Source organism: Anser anser (assembly GCF_964211835.1).
Source record: "Anser anser genome assembly, chromosome: 10".
Classification (NCBI taxonomy): Eukaryota; Metazoa; Chordata; class Aves; order Anseriformes; family Anatidae; genus Anser; species Anser anser.
In genome coordinates, this window is record NC_139730.1 from 12,517,626 (window position 1) to 12,533,987 (window position 16,362).

The 16,362-nt window shown below is 43.6% G+C and overlaps 2 protein-coding genes across 13 annotated transcripts in view; one reads left to right on the forward strand and one right to left on the reverse strand.

The window, feature by feature from the left end:
* NEO1 (neogenin 1) overlaps positions 1-11,932 on the forward strand; it is a 192,716-nt gene extending 180,784 nt beyond the window's left edge. For 9 of the 12 annotated variants that reach the window (XM_083850528.1, XM_083850526.1, XM_083850530.1 and 6 more), the window contains 4 exons: positions 4,197-4,355; positions 5,933-6,187; positions 6,500-6,636; positions 9,072-11,932. In XM_083850528.1, coding sequence (XP_083706654.1) covers positions 4,197-4,355; positions 5,933-6,187; positions 6,500-6,636; positions 9,072-9,155 — 635 coding nt within the window. In that variant the 3' untranslated portion in view covers positions 9,156-11,932. Of the gene's footprint in view, positions 1-4,196; positions 4,356-5,932; positions 6,188-6,499; positions 6,641-9,071 lie in introns of all 12 variants that reach the window. The other 3 variants (XM_083850536.1, XM_083850529.1, XM_083850533.1) reach the window with 2 other exon arrangements.
* The window catches only part of HCN4 (hyperpolarization activated cyclic nucleotide gated potassium channel 4), a 159,896-nt gene continuing 154,151 nt past the window's right edge, over positions 10,618-16,362 (reverse strand). The window contains exon 14 of the mRNA XM_083850545.1: positions 10,618-16,075. The gene's annotated coding sequence lies outside the window, so the exon portion shown is untranslated. The remainder of the gene's footprint in view (positions 16,076-16,362) is intronic.

The window sequence follows — 16,362 nt, forward strand, 5'->3', positions numbered from 1 at the left end:
CAGCCTACCTACCAGCTGTCCTGGACTTGGGTGCACCCAAACAAACCATGCTGATGCTGTATGCACAGGCACAAACGTTCACTTACAGTCTTCCTGCTTACATCTCCTAAGTAATTCTGTCATATCCGCAGTGGAAACAGTTCAAAGAAGGCATCCTGAATCCCTTATCGTGAAGGCAGAGTTAGATCGAGTTAGAAGGAATAGCTGTACTGGGCGGCATGCTGCAAAAGGGGGGAGAGTTAGAATGCGTCCAGCGGTCTGTCTGTCCCAGTCTCCAGCAGCGACAATTGCAGGTGCCTTTTAGGGAGAGCCTAGGAGCCTGGCTGCTTTTTATAGTCCATTGCCTTTGTATTCTGCCAGTATCCAGCTGTTAGATAGGAACTGCAGAGGGTACATCGCTGCTGAGACTTCTGTGCTCTATTTACTGACCTGCTGAACAGGTCTTGACCCCTTTCTGAAATTGCTGTTTGCCTCTTGTCTCCTGTGGTAGCAAGTTCGAGAAGTTCAAAACTTGCTGTGTAATATACTTCTTTCTATAGTCTGTTTTTAACTAGTCTCCTGGTTTCATCAAGAGATTTGTGGTTCTAGTACGGTAGGACCTGGTAGCGCATTCTGTGTTCACCTTACCCTCTGCCTTCCTGGGTTGGTGAATCTCAGTCAGGCTCTTCTCCACCATTAGTTGTCTTCTTTTTTGGAAAAGGTAACAAAAGCCTCTGCAGTATGTACAGTAGTTTTGCTCCACAATGTGTGTATTATACTAATTTATTGAAATGTGGATGCATCACTGTTAGAGGCTGAGGTTTTGTGAGTCTGGCAGAGCAGACTTTTAAATGAGGAGCATGTCTGGTTTGTTATTTCTTATTTGTGTATTTTGCTGCTAATTAATGACAATTTGAGCAAGCGTGCTGACTTAGAAATTTTGTTGAAGTAATAGAAATACATTAAAACATACCTGTGGTTTTCAAATGATAAAATTCTGAGATGAAAAGGGACTTTGCCAAACCTCTGAACAACTAGACTGAAACCTTGACTTCAGCACAAGTAAAACTGCAAAAGTTTACAAAAGTTTACCTGCACCGACAGAACTGTGAGGCAAAATTACACAACGCTTATTTGGTATGAGCTTTAGACATGTCTTGTTCAGGGACATGTCTTGTTCATGAACATAAAGTTCATGTTTAACCTAGGTAATTGCTACTGATGTTATCTGCTGTCAAGTATGGATGTCTAACGATGGACACAGCAGCTATTGGATTCTGATGATTTCCATGTCAGGTGCTGGAACATGATAAATTCAGACTTGTGTGACCTCACAAAAAAATCAGACTGCAGTGAGACTTCCTTTGCACTTTTCTGATAGTGACAAGTGCGGCTTCCTGTAAATGGGATGCAGCATTGGATAAACACAACATAATACAAATGAGTACAGGAGCCAGTGCTGAAACGTGCTGAGTACTGCACAGAAAGAGCATAGCAATGTGCGTTTCATGCTACGAAATTCAGTGAGAAAGATCTGGCAACTTTACATGATCAGTCCTACGTAGGATGGGAAGATGTGCAGCTGACAAGAGTGATAGATACGGTGGTGGTACATATTTTATGGAGGTAGCATATTCCAGTTCCACTTTATAATGGTATTCAAACTGATGTGATTATGCTGGCAGATACAGTTGTGGATATGATTTTTCTTTGCAGCACCAAACCTAGCTTGGATTATTTTTTTTTTTTAATGCCAGTCCTGCTGTGTTTGCTTGAAAAGCATATGTTTCCCCTCCATCCTGCAATAGATACTGCCTTGCCCAGAAAGAAAGAACCAGCTGCAGACGCAGCTGGCTTGGTGCGACAGGCTAGCACGATGCACTAAATGTCAGAAAGGATAAGTAAGGTCCTCTGGTGCCTTAGGGCTTGAGATTGTTTTTGTGACTTTCTTTTGAGTTTTTGTCCTGTTTGCAAAAGCTCCAAGGAGTTACAACTGTAGGTTTCTTTTTACAGTCAGTGAAAACATTAAGGTGATGTCTTTAGATACCTTTTTGCAGAATCTCCACAGGAAACGGACGTTCTGATATATGAGGCTCTGTTCAATAAGCAGCATAGGCAGAACCATTTAGTGTGTTTAAGCCTGTGGCTTCAGATACCTTCCTATTGCTTTGTTTCCCCATACTGTAGTGTTCAAATCTAGTTACTTTCCTCTTAAGTACTAAATTAGGATAACTTAGTATGTTCAATTTCAGTATAATGTACGGCAGTGCAACAGGAATGGTGCGTGCCTAGTTAGCCCCTACCTTTTTACGACTGGAAAACAAAACTTCTGGAAGGATATTAGGAAGCAAAGACCTATTTATTTCTTAATGCACATTTTTCTTTGTCTGGTTCTTCCTATGAATTTTTTGCTTCCTTGAGATTAAATAGCACATTGTGATCTGGTGTTACAGCATACTGATTTTTGAACTGTAAAGCTTTGTGTGATTTAGGTACCCAGAAAATTAATTGCAGAGTTGCCCTAGCTGGATGGCTAGGTGGGAAGGTGCACGTACCGAAGACCTGGCTTTTCACTGGATCAGGTTTTTCCGACTTGCTCACTGGATTCTGCTTTGGATGGTGTTTCAGAACTACTGTGGTCTTGTTTTTTTCTCCATCCCCAAGCTTTTAAGAAGTGTCTTCTGAGGCACAGAGTTATGTGCAAAATTTTTTATTGCAGTTGCAGAAATGTCTAGGCAGTCTTTTGTACTGACATTCATTATATTTGATAATGACCAAATTGATAGAGCAGTGGTTTTTACAAGTAGAAGTAATTAAAATGTTTATGCTTATAAAATTTTATGCTTTACAGTCTACGTGCTTCCTACCTTGCTGACATGCAGGAAAACTCCCGGTGTCTCTGAGGACTGTCATCTCTGCCACAGTTTCCGATCACCCAGTTCTAGTGGTTTATTCCTTGATTTGCCAGTTCCCTGTGAGACAAAGTGACATTGTAATTTTCCTTGAGGCTCTTAGTGAGAATAGCTGATATTTTACTGTGACTGTATCCCTGGACATGTTTCCCTAGGATTTAAATCTAGAACTGAATGCTCAGTATAATAGTGTAGTTACTCTTCATTTATAGGAGGCTGATAATGGGGTTGGCTTTCTGTGGGTCTAACCTAATGGTTATTACCAATAGCTGAAAATCTGTACACATATTGCCTCCTCTGATCAATTCCCATATTCTGTCCTGCTGACAGGCTATTTTCTAGGAAATGAAGAAGTCAGAGGGTTCACGTTTGTTTAGTCAGCCTTTGAGTTCAAACAGCATGCATCAGTGCAAGAAGTCTTAACTTGATTACCATTATAATGATAGATTTGTGCATTGTCAGTCCTAGAAAGTAACTTTCAAAGGCACCACATGTGGAGAATTTCCAGAAGAGTTTCAAACCAACCAACTACAACCATGTTTTTCTTTATGGTACTAATGCTAGCACTGACCTTTGGCCTTTCCCTTCTGTTTTCTGTGTTGAGATTTCTTTTGGATGATTTTAAGCAACTCAGTATTTTAGTCTCTCCTAAGAGCTAAGCTGTATGCTTTTCCTCCCATTTGGGGAGTAGTGAGACTTTGTTTTGCTGTTATCACAAGAGGGTGAGGACAAAGGATGAATTACAGTAAGTATAAAATTTATGTGTCTCAAGCAGGAATGAATGCAATAAAGACAGCAAGATAAAAAATGGGAAAAAAAAAGAAAAAGCTGTTTTCAGTTTTAAGTGTATAGGAGCAGAGCTTTACTAATTCTGCACAGAGGGACTGAATAGAGCTTTTGGTGTCATGTCGTACACTTACTTGTCTTACATTAATTAATTAACCAAAGATGCCACATTCCATTACAATGTTGAGAAATTCAATGGCAGTCACAAATATTGTGGAATTTGAGCTCAGATGTCTCCTGTATTAGGTCTGACATTTATAGCACAGCATGAAATAAGTGGAAGTTCTAAAGGGAGTGTAACAGAGCTCTTGGAAGTCACAGCCAAGAGAAGTGCACTTGCTGCGCAGGAAAATGGAGGATTCTGCTTCTTTGGGAGTTTTGTGTCTTGTCACAGAGGGAACTTGTCATGGCTCCCCTGCTCAGAGGCTTTGTGGGAGAAGGGAGGGATATGGTGCGTTTCAGTACATGTGCATGCTTGTCTGTATGTTAAGCATTTTTCTGTCTTATATTCATTCACAGCTGTGATTAGTGCTCATCCCATCCATTCACTCGATAACCCTCACCATCATTTCCACTCCGGCAGCCTCGCTTCTCCAACTCGCAGCTATCTCCATCACCAGGTCAACCCGTGGCCGATTGGCACATCCATGTCCCATTCAGACAGGGCCAATTCCACAGGTGAGATATAAATGCGCAGGTAGATTTTGATTGTACTGGAACAATGAGTGAAATGTGGAATCAACAGCTGAAACTTAACTTGGTCAGTCACCATTTTGGTCTTAGGCCATGGAATGTGAACTGTCCCGAGATACTTTTCTTCCTTTCCTTGAGTCTCTTTGTGCTGAATGAAAATAAAATTAACTTTTGAGGTTTTTAGATAACAGCAGACAGCAACTAGCGCTGTGTGTATTTGCTTCGGTAGGTGACCCATAGCATTTCCTGGTTTGTTGCCAATAAAAGACTGTGAGGAAGAATGGGAAAAAATACTTCCCTAAGAGGCAGAGGGATGAGTTTAAGTACAGACAATATTCTTGACAATTAGATTGAGTTTTCTGTAGACTGCTTCTTGTGTAGCTCAGATACTGATCCTTTCAATAGGTGATAATGCCCTTGGAAAAGGAGGCTTAATGTTTTATATACATACAACTTCAAATAGGAAGACTCCTTATTATAAAACCTTCAGCCCTGGAGTCTGTAACATCAGTTTACATCTAATTTGAGCTATTTAATGCGACAATAACTTTCCTAATTAGTTGTGTTTAAAAGCGAGACAGAACAAAAGTCCAGACTTTGTTACTGAGAGCTATTAGTTAATCCTCCTGAAGCACAAAGAAAATTGTGGTGTTTCCTATGCGGCGTTTTTCAGGCTTGACGCACAATTTCTTGCGATAGTTTTTGTAATGTCTCCAGTTTTCTTAAAAATTCTGAAGCAACGGTATTGCTAAATTGCAAGTGGATAACATCCTGAGATGAAGTGAATTCTGAGTTTCTGTAGCTTAAGGTCTAAATTTTAGTTAAGTTGCCAGAGCCAAGTGTTGTTTCCTGTTTCCTTCTGAAAACAATTCACAAGGGCGCTAACACACAGACGATATGCGATATGTTAGAGGCAGAGGTTTCTCTTGCTGTGTTTACGCTGCTGAAGTGTCAGCTCTTGCCATCCAGATCTTTTCCTGCACGTGGTCTGATCAGGATCACGATGCCCTGAATTCAAGGCACCATCTTGTTCTCTGAGATGTGGGCGGAGCTGCTGCAATCAGCCAAATGAAGCCTGGGATTTCATTTCAGTTTTCAGCAAGTAAATCTTCCTCAGAAAACAGAAAAAAAAGGGCTCTTCTGTATGCACTTTAGTGATATATGCAGAACATATACCTATATAAGAATTCCTGTGTTGTGAAATACTGAAGTGTAAAATGAGACTGAAGATTTGTGTTCTGTGCTGTTCGTCTGAGGGCCAGGCTGCTGTCTTCTTACACGTAGCTGTTCCCATACAAAGCTGTTGATTTGGTATTATACCTGTGGACTCATTCAGTTCTTCAGCTTATTTTGTTATTGAATAGCTGTTGCCGTTCACTCTACAACAGGACAGTTACATGGAACTGGTGTTATTTGCTACACAGCTGACTTGTGAATTCGCTTCTTAGCTTATAGCAGCAATCTTGGGAATGGTGCTTGTAAACACTACTGCTTTGTTCCCATGTGACCACAGAGAAAATTTCTGTAAATGGAAATAAACCACATCTTTTTGTCTGTTGTAGAATCTGTTCGAAACACACCTAGCACGGACACCATGCCAGCTTCCTCCTCTCAGACATGTGCTGACCATCAGGATCCCGAAAGCACCACGGGAGCTTATCTGGCTAATGCACAAGAGGAGGATTCAGCTCAGAACCTCCCCACAGCACATGTCCGTCCTTCTCACCCGCTGAAGAGTTTTGCAGTGCCAGCAGTCCCACCAGCTGGTTCCACGTACGACCCTGCATTGCCAAGCACCCCGTTACTGACTCAGCAAGGTGAGCAGGGGAAAACTTGCCAGAGACACTTGTCAGACAGAGAAAGGAGATTTTAAGCAGAAAATGATAGGGAGAGTTGGGTGTCAAAAGGAAACATGTCAGACGCTGGACTGAATTTTTTTGTTATAATTTTCAAGGCCCTTTTCAGTACATAGATTAACCAGACAAAAATTCAAATTCAGCGTTTCATTATTTGAAGTGTTCATTTTCCTCTATTCTAATAGAATCTTTTATTCTCCTACTTCCAAGAGCTTTCTGAATAGGCAGAATACTAATTAACTGAGGCATAACTATATAACAATTTCTTTTAAGCTCCTAACCATCCCGTTCACTCGGTGAAGACTGCATCAATTGGGACCTTAGGAAGAACTCGACCTCCTATGCCAGTGGTAGTTCCCAGTGCCCCAGACATGCAGGAGACCACCAGGATGCTCGAGGACTCGGAAAGCGTAGGTACTCTTACACTGCCAGCAGCTTCGTTTGGCAGTGCGTATCAAAATGGTGAATCTCTGTGTGTATGATCATTGTAAACTTCAGTAATGACTGCACTGAGACTTTCAAAGGCAGAGGATAATGAGGCTTCTGACTTCCACCAAGTGCCATTGCCTCTTAACCCACATAAAAAAAAAACATCTAGTGCCAAAACCTTCTACACAAGGCTGTGAATTCAGAGAATAAGCACATAAATGCAGGTATTAGTAGTACTTTCTAAATCTGAAAGTTACCTGTGAGCATACCTCTGTTTCTCATTATGCACCACTAAACAGACGCAGTGCTTCCATCTATTCCAGTCCACAAGGCCCACTGAGTCAAAAACTGATAAACCTCCAGCAACATTTTGGCTGTCCTGAAGCTATTAGCTGAACGTAAAGTAATGGTCTCACAACTACAAGAAGGGAGTAAAGCCAGATACCACCTGTAGCAGTAGTCTTCTCATTTCTTACAATACATAGCACCTAATGGAGTTTGAATTTATGACTTGGGCTTCAATACACAAGGTTCTGTATCGGAGCTGTAAAAGTTTCCCTGCACATCTTTTTTTTGGCTTATCTTGATATAAAGAGCATCTTTGTTCACAGAGCTGAAGGCCTCCAATGGTGCCACTTGCTCTTCTGCACAGCTTAACATGTTGTGTTCACGCTTACTTTGAGATGTCATTTTTTTCTATCTGTTTTGCAAGCACACTGTACCTGGATCCTTTTAAAGTCCTTCAGCTGCAGCTTCCTGTGCTGTTCCATAGCCACGAAAGCATCCAGAGTGTCATTGTGAATGAAAAACTTGGTATTAAAGCCAAAACGTTTAATTAAAGCCATGATCCCAAATATTTAGATTTCACTCTTGTGAAAGTGTTCTGGCTTTCTGGGAAAAATGCAACTATTGAGCTTCTTTGTAAATAGACAGCTTTTAAGAGGTGAGGATCTTCCAGGTGTCAGGCAAGAGCTATTTCTTTTGAAATCGCAGGCCAAGAAGTTATTATATTAGCTATTGTATTACTGTTACAGGAAATGCTCATTTTGAATCATTGTTTTTTTCACGTTTCCTTTTTCTCCCATGCCTTTGTCACACTGTTGTTGTCTCTAATTCATCCTCTTGGTTTTACTTCCATATGTGGTGAACTCTAGAGATTATATGCATGCTTGATCTAGTATACTTTCACTCCTCTTTCTGTTTGTCACTCCTATCTTACTTGTTTATTTAGGGTTGGTACCAAAATACTTATTAGTTATTCATCAATTAAATTTATAACTTAAATATATTCATGAATAAGTTTATTATTAAATTAGTACAATACAAAGTCACCATGCACACTTTAAATGCTAGCTAAGTTATGAGTTTTAGGAATTAGTTAGGATTAGAAGGTGATTTGAATTGATTTAGCCCTTATGAGAGGAGTAAGTCTGAATACTTCCAGCTCACTGGTATTTATCATTGCCAGTAGCTGGCAGATAACGTGTTAGACGCAGGACAGAGAGGACATCTCTGGTACAAAACAGTCTAGATTTGCTTGGTAAACCAAAAGTGGCTGCAGTGCTCATTTCTGCTTAAACGAAAGAAGAGGTTTGTATCTAGGAGCACGGCAGTGAGATCACCCTGCCAGGTTTGAGCACTCCAGTTTAGGGGTACGCAGTCAGCTGAGCAGTAGCTTTAATACTAGGCTCTAGTTAGAAGGTCTAATAATGGGCCTCAATTATATAAAGCAGAAATGATCACACAGGAGTTCTGCGGCTCCTGATTTGGCACTAGCAGAGCTGGTACTGGAATACCACGAGCAGCCTGGCTTGGCTTCTACGAAAAAAATGTTGAGAGAGTGAAGAGGGTTTGGAAAAATGCTCCAGGAACATGAGTGGTTGAAAACTACACAATACAGGGAAAGACTTGGCTTCGAAAAGGTTTTGAGATGAACCAGTTCATGGTATCTGTCTATGTACCTGTATAGATTACAGAATTACAATAGATGAAGCTAAGCAATTGAGGCTAAAAATGGAGTATGACCTTTTTAGCAAGCCTAAGTGTGTTTTAAAACAATTTTACCTGTATGATTTTTTTCGATGTTTTTTCCAATCAAGCTAGGATGCTTTTTCTAAATACCTACTTCGGTTCAAAGGCAGCTGTTACCTTGAGGCAGGAACTGACACAGATAAAACAGATAAGATGATCACAGGTTTACGGTCAGTTAAACCATAAATCACTATTGCAAAAAGATGTGCATTTAAAATAGAGTATTATTCAAAGTATTAGTTCTGTAACTCTCAGTAAATCTGCTTCTGCTTATTTGTGTGTCAGAGCCACAAGCTACACTACACTGACCACTTCTTATTCCTTACTCTGTCCCTCTCCAAAGACTGCATGTCACCTTGTCAGTAACTCTTTCCATCTCCCACAGAATTATGAACCAGATGAGCTGACCAAAGAGATGGCCCACCTGGAAGGACTTATGAAGGACCTTAATGCCATCACTACGGCATGACCACCTTCACCAGGACATGACTCCAAATCGTATCACAAGTCTTGGGACTCAGCCTTGGAATGCAAGGAATTGTACAGAGAATAAAAAATACAGAAAAAGAGGGACAGCACATTGAGAGCATTCACAGAAAGCAAATGAACCAACTGGTGCATTTGTGCTACAGCTGGTCGAAGAGAGATGACCTTTCTTGTCATCATCCTGCAATGAAGTCATTGCCAAGTTGAATTCCATTTACCTGCTGAGACCATGCAGGATGGGATGCATCAGGCTGAAATCTAGCATCCAGACAAAAGGAAAAAAAAGTGGACTTCACATTTTTTTTCTGGTCAGGTTTTGTCTCAGTGGTGTGATTGCCCTGCCTTTTCAGTGTTGGACATTCGCATTTATGTACAATTTTGTGTTTTTATTTTATCTTTTTTTTTTTAATAAAAAGGAAAAAACTAATGTAATCAAAAAAAAAAAGGAGAAACTATTGTTTTCCACAGCCTAGACTGACATTTGACTGCTTGTTCTATTGTGTATGAAAATTCATTGCCAGTGTGGGTTGTTCTGTTTGTTTTTTATTCTGCGTATAATTACGTCCCCTTCTGGCAGTTAATCCATGGCCTTTTGGGATGCTGCACTGCTATTTGTAAGCTTTTTTTTATTATTATTTTTATATTATAATTATTAAAAGCCTGACTTTCTCCTCTCATCACTGTGAGATTACCAGTCTGTTTGAATTGAAATGTAATTTGAAAGGCTTGTTTGTCGCTTTTTGTGCAGTTTCAATATTTTGAGTGGGGAAAAGTAGATGGGGAAGGGGAGGGGATCCAGTGGGAGGTTTCATTATTGTTGTTTTCCTGTCTTTCTACATTGACTCGAAAGACTGAAGAAAATGAAAGCATCTTCTGTAACGTCCTTCCTTGTAACTTCAGCATACTGTGTCTCTGGTTACTGAATTGCAGTGAGAGTCATTTAGAAACATTAAAAAAAATACTCCTTTAAAGTAGGGTTCCTTATGTTTAGATGACACTACAGCTTATTTTGGCATCAGTGCTCTGTTTTGTTGTTGTTAGGTTAAAGACCGCATCATGACACTAAAGTGCAGATTAACGCTCATGAAGCACGGAGAACTTGGCACAGGCAGCAGCGCCCAGGTGCAGCACTTCGCTGCTGGTGCTGCAGAGGTTTGAGCAACCTGGCCCTCCTCAAGCAGAGAGCTGTGGACCTCTTCTAAGCATTTTACGCCATGCCTTTGAGAACACATCATGTCCACAAGATCTTTCAGCAGCACATCCAACCCCAGTGCAATTTCTCTGTCCCAGGCCATTTAAACAAGAATCCTTCTAAGGATTCTTGAGAGACATAAGCAAGGCAAAATGTATTTTTTTACACTTTTAAAACCATTTGAAAAGAAAAACAGTATTAGCAACTCAGGTGCTGTTCATATTATCTGTCTAGAAAGGAAGGAAAGTTAAAAGGGAACTCCTGTATGAGGGAAAGGAAAAGCTTTTTTATTTTCTCATTAGTATCGTTGCTTGGCTCTGCCATACTCTGTGAGGAGGAATGGCATAAAAGGAGACTATTTCAGTGAGAAAAATAAACAAAACCCATCTGCCCAAGAACCTTGTGTGTATTTTCACTTTTAAGATACGATGAAAGAAAACCCCAAACTTACTGATAATTCATGTGGAGACTCCGTTCCTCCTGAGCAATGGGATTTCTAGCTTGGAAGCTTGGCATTAACGATGGAGGCAGTGCAGGTGGCAGGCGGTTCAGATGCAGGGCACTTCTAATGTAGTCCAGAGCTCCTCAGCTAGACAGCTGCACCTGCTGGAACAGAACAGGGGATACCAGGATCTGTTTTTAAGTTTAAAACAAACAAAAAAATTGCCTCCCACCCCCTCCTTATTGGCTATTTAATGGATATTTTGCTACAGCTAAAGCTCTGGGCCTATTTTCTTAACCCCCGTCACAAAAAGAGAGCCCGTGAATCATTCTGGAGAGCAGCAGGGGTTCGGGCTGTAGTTTTACTTCCTTTCTTTTCCTGGACTCTTTGTGTCGTCATTTCTAGCACATTTGCTGGATTTATTTATTATTTGAGGGAAGGGAGGGAATCAATTGGAGTACCGTGGGCCACCTGGAAAATTGATGTTTGGACTTTTAATCAATACAATTCAGGGCAAAATAAGCTACAGAATATGTATTTAAATAATAAAATACACACCTTGTCCTGAAAGGAAGGGTGTATGTTTTCCTTTGCCTATTTTTTACCTATACCCAAAGAAATAGCATCTTACATACACAGTATTCTTAGCTGGTGGGTCTTTGTGAATATTACTTATGTATAACACCATGAATGTTAATATTGTCATTGAATTTGGGGAGGGGAATATTTTTAATGATAAAACAACTGTTCAAAGTTGGTTTTTTAAGGTTAAACTAAAAAAAACATTTATTCAATTCAGTGTACAATCTGTATTGCACTTTTTCACATTTTAATGCTACGTTTTCTTACATACCCTGTGATTTTAAATTTGGACATTGTGTATTCTTGTAGTGTCATAGTCGAGCTGTAAAGTGGCAGCTTCCCTCAGAGAGATTTGGGGAAAAAAAACTGTATATTGTTTTATGATTCTCACGTAGAATAATTTTGAGGACTGCTGTAGACGTCTACCTTTCTGTAGCATTTTTTTGCTTTTCTGTAGTATTTGCTGTATACTCTATGGCTTTTTTTAATAACTTCATGTTTATTATTTTGTATTGGACATCCAATACACTTTTTTTAATCCAATCAAGTTCTGGTCTGCTTGGAGATTTTGTTCTCTTTTCAACTATTCCTCTACCTTGTTTTCTTAATCAAGGTGGTGACCAGGTTTGGGATTTTACTCGCACCTTTTTTGCTGTGGTTTGTCAGGTTGCTTCCTCCAGAGAAAGAAGAGGAACAGGAGAACACCATTAACACCATTATTCCCACCCCTACACAGGTGTGGAGCATGATGTAGTGCCTTCCTGGCTAACTCCTCCTTCCCCTCTGTTTCCAAGCTCAATTGCAAGATACCATCTTCTAGCAAGCAAGTCTCAGGAAAGTAGGATTTCGAGCCAGTAGAAGTATGTTTCAGAGAGGAACCTTAGTAAGCCAGTAAATCACAGAAAAACAATAATATAAATCCTTGAATATAGCACTCAAAGTGCTGTAAGTGATATCCTTGTTTTTACCTTCACACTTACTCCACTCTCCAATACTTAAGAGACTCGTTGATCATCAGTCTCTTCTCCACAAGCCAGCCAGTTCCCCTAATTACTGGTGTCTCACCTTCTTGAGCGTATTAGACCCTTCCTCATCCTGACCTCTGCAAATGAGTACAAGCTACTGCATGGCTTTGCACTCCCTTCCCCCAGCCCTATTTTGCTAGGCAGGTTCTAGAGTTCTCTCCAAACTTTTGCAACCGTGCTGAGGTCTCGGTTGGGAACTGGGCCCCCACAGTTATGAAGGAAGGCCGTGCCCCTGCAGCTGGGCAGGGGCCTCTCAGCCAGGCAAGAGTTGGTGGGAGGTGTAAAGGACCTGGGAACAAAGGTGTTAGTGATTAAGTTGGGAGTGCCACAATGCACAGCTGAGATGCAGACACAGAAAGTTGACACAGCAGAAAAATGTGACCTCTATTTACTAACCTCTGGCTTTGGAAGTGAAAGACCATTTCTTACTTGGCCAGCGCAGCTAATTTGCTCTGGTACTCGCATTGCAGGGCAAGCCAGATGAAAGGTGGCAGTTTTATGAGGGCCACGTAGTCTGTTGTAAGGCAGGTGGAAGTAACACATGCTGTGAGTTGTGCCCTTCTGCACGCTGGGCAGTGCACGGCAGGGACACTAGATGGCAGCGATGACTTGCTGGTAAGCAAAGCAAAACCACAAATACACCGTTTTTGCATCTACCTGGAAGAGACTGTTTCTCTTCAGCCTACATTAATTAAGGAGACTGAAATTAGTGATGCTCTTTTGTTAGCAGCAGCATAGTAATGAGCTCCTGCAGCAAACTAGGTTTCTTCATGCCTCACTGTGTTCTTCCTTGATAGCGTTTATGCTTCTAACATAGGCATAAAGGTTTGACTCACAGCAACTCAAACACCTTTGGTAAATTGGTGCAACACTTGCAGACTTCTCCAGTTAAAAGCAGCCTCCTGTCTTAAGGCAGAAATTAAGACTGGCTTTAAACTAACAGCAAGTCAACGTTCATCTCAAATAAGATCATTCCTATGAAGGCATGACATGATTTTAACTAAATTGCCTTGCCCAAACCCATTAAACCAGCACAACTTTTCTGCAGGGGCAGCTCTCCCCTAAACAAACACGGGATTTGGTCAGGTTACGCCTGCCCTTACTGCACAGAGGATGGTGGCTCCTGGAGCCTGCCTTTTTAACAGGCAAGAAAAGCCTGAGTGTGATAGCTTGCCTGGGAGGTGAACCCAATACAATGAGGGGGAGCAAAGAAACTTGCTCTAGGGGACAGTGTCCTGAACCAGTCAGCTCAGCCCCCTGATCAGGGCTCCCTACACATGCAGCTGCCAGGCCCATTTCCCCTCTACAGGCAGGCCTGGCAGCAGTTGCACTTGAACAAGAACCTATCCCCTGTTCTCCAAGGGAGGGTGATTTAGTGTTTTTTGTTTGTTTTTGTTTTTTCAGTTATTCCCCATTTTCAGCTCCTGTTGCCCCACCTTCTTCCCTCAGTTCCCATCTCTCCCAGATCCTTCCGTCTTCTAGTACATGCTGCCATTCCTCCAGACCTTCCTCTCTGTAGGGACAGCAGCCAAGAGAGACAACTCTCAGAAGGCTGCAATTTAGAGCAAATGCTAAGAAATCACCAAGGAAAATTAGGAGGAAATTCTCTATTCCCCAGCCTGGCTGTCTCAGGACACCCCACCCTTTGTCAGCTGCCAAACAGGAGGGGAGTGCTGCTCTGGTATCTGCAAACCCTGCTCACGTGAACCAGGCTCAGCACAGCCATGGTTAAAACAGCCTGCAGCAACCCCACTGCTGCAAAGGCTGGGAGAATTAAATGAGACGTGCTAGAGATGTAGCAATAAATTCATCATGTTAACTTAATCCAAACCAGGACTACTCACTCCTAGCAGGCTCCAGACAAGGGGAAAGCACCCACTGGACCATGCCTGGTGGTTTTGCTGCATCCCTTTCAGTTTAGGCTGTCAGCACATCCAGCTCCTGTACTTCCATCACTCTGTCAGGGTGGGGTGAGGTCCTCTGTCCTGGGCTTCAGGCCTGAGGGGGAAAGGAGCGACCCCAGTCGCTGTCCCTGGCCAGCAGAGCCCTTGCAGGCAGAGCTGGGAGCGGGTTGCAAAGTGCTGACCCGCCTGTCTCACAGGGAGGGCAAGAGGAAGGCGCTTCCCCAGGGAAACTGGGGGCAGCCACGTGCCTGAAAGCCCCTTCCCACCCTGTATCCTCCCCGAGGCCGACCTCCCAGCCTCCTTGCACACAAGGAACACACCAGGCCACATTTCTCCTCCGTGGGCACCATCACCATGGGAACTGCATCCACTTAACTCAGCCAAGCTCTGTGCTGACGGCGGCTTCCCTCCAGCGCAGGGGTTCCCCTGCAGCTGCTGCGAGGCAGAGCCGGTCACGCACTGCTCTGAGCCACCTCCTGTCTGCCCACAGTGAGGCTTTGGGGACTTGTGCCCCAAAAATAAAGAAATCTGTGGCTGCCAGGGAAACCTGTACCTCTTCCTGGTCCTGTCTGTCCATCAGCAGCCCTGAGCGTCGAGGGCTGCCACTGTGTTATCAGTGATGTGGGAGTGTCGCTGCTGGCCCCCAGCAGGGCCACCTCCGAAACGCTCTCAGCCCCAGGCAGCAGGACTGCTCTAGCAGTCACGGTTTGCCCTCCTCATCCCAGGTTTCTCCCATCTCTGCCTGCCCCTGCTGCAGTATTGCTCCAGCCTTGTGGCCCTCACAAGATCCCCATACCCCAGGGACCCAGCCCCACAAGGAGGTGCTGCACAGGGGCTCCTGGGGCTGAGTTCCCTGATCCTACAGCATTTGCTTTCCCCCCTTGCCCCCAGATAAACATGGTGCTTCTTCCCAGCTCAGCCTGCTCCCAACCACTTAATACCAAGCCTACAACCTTTCCACAAGCTCCTGGTGCTGCCCCTTCATGAGCTCCAGCAGCCTTGCTCCTACCAGAGCTGAGCTGGGCCACCCACACCCCCAAACGTGGGCTGCAACTAGGGAGCCACACGCAAAATCCCCACTGCTGCTCTTACCTAGCCAGGCCTAGAGGAGCCCTCTGCTCCCTGCAAGGAGAGGAGCTGGCTGGAGCCTGCCCCTTGCCCCCAGGTGTTTCCTATCTCCCTCCCCCGGCCCTTTCCCAGGTGCTGAGCATTGATCCAGGTGCCTAACTCAGCGCTGGGGGCTGGTTCTGTTTTGCAAGCCAGCCCGGCTCACTTGCAGGTGGGCCTGGAGAGCTGGGGCTTGGCATCACGGGATGAAGGTTGGGGTGGGGGCAGCCATTTCCAGCCTGCGGTGATTTAGGAGCTGCGTGAGATGTGCTCCGAGGCACTGACACTGAGGAAAACTCAGCGAGCAACAACAGCATCACGACAAACGTGATGGATGCTGCGCCCCCGGTGCTTCTGACTCACGGGCTCCCAGGGGATATCCCTGACTCCCCAGGACAGGCAGCTGCTTGTTTTCATACTGCCTGAACCCAAATCCTCTGATCTTGGAGACGGTTTTGCTTGGGGATGAAAACAATGTGTGTCGTGTGTCATTGCACAAGTGCTTCCACGTGCCCCTGCTGGTCCCTGGGGCATCTGCAGCTCCTGTAGGTGCTCTCTGGGGTCTTCTAGGTAGAGCTGATTAAAAGCTGCATCCTCCCAGAGCTAGGTGTGCATCTTGTCCATTGCCACAGCTTCTCTGGGAGCACAAGCCTTATAATGACATGAAATATCAAGTTATCCTGGCACTCGATTTTTGCCACAAAACATGAGCTGCAAGAGAGGGCTGAGGCAGCAGGGAAAAGGCCAATAATCCATCAGGGGCAGTGCTCCTGCCTGGCAGGAACTACAGACATGGAGCAGGCCAGCAGCGTGTGCCCCCAGGCACCACGTCCCCCCTCCCCAGGCCGGGGTGCTGTGCCCCTCACAGTGCACGGGAAGGTGCAGAAAAGCTCACAAAGGAGCAGTGCTGAAGCCCTGTCCTCTATCCTTCCTGCCCC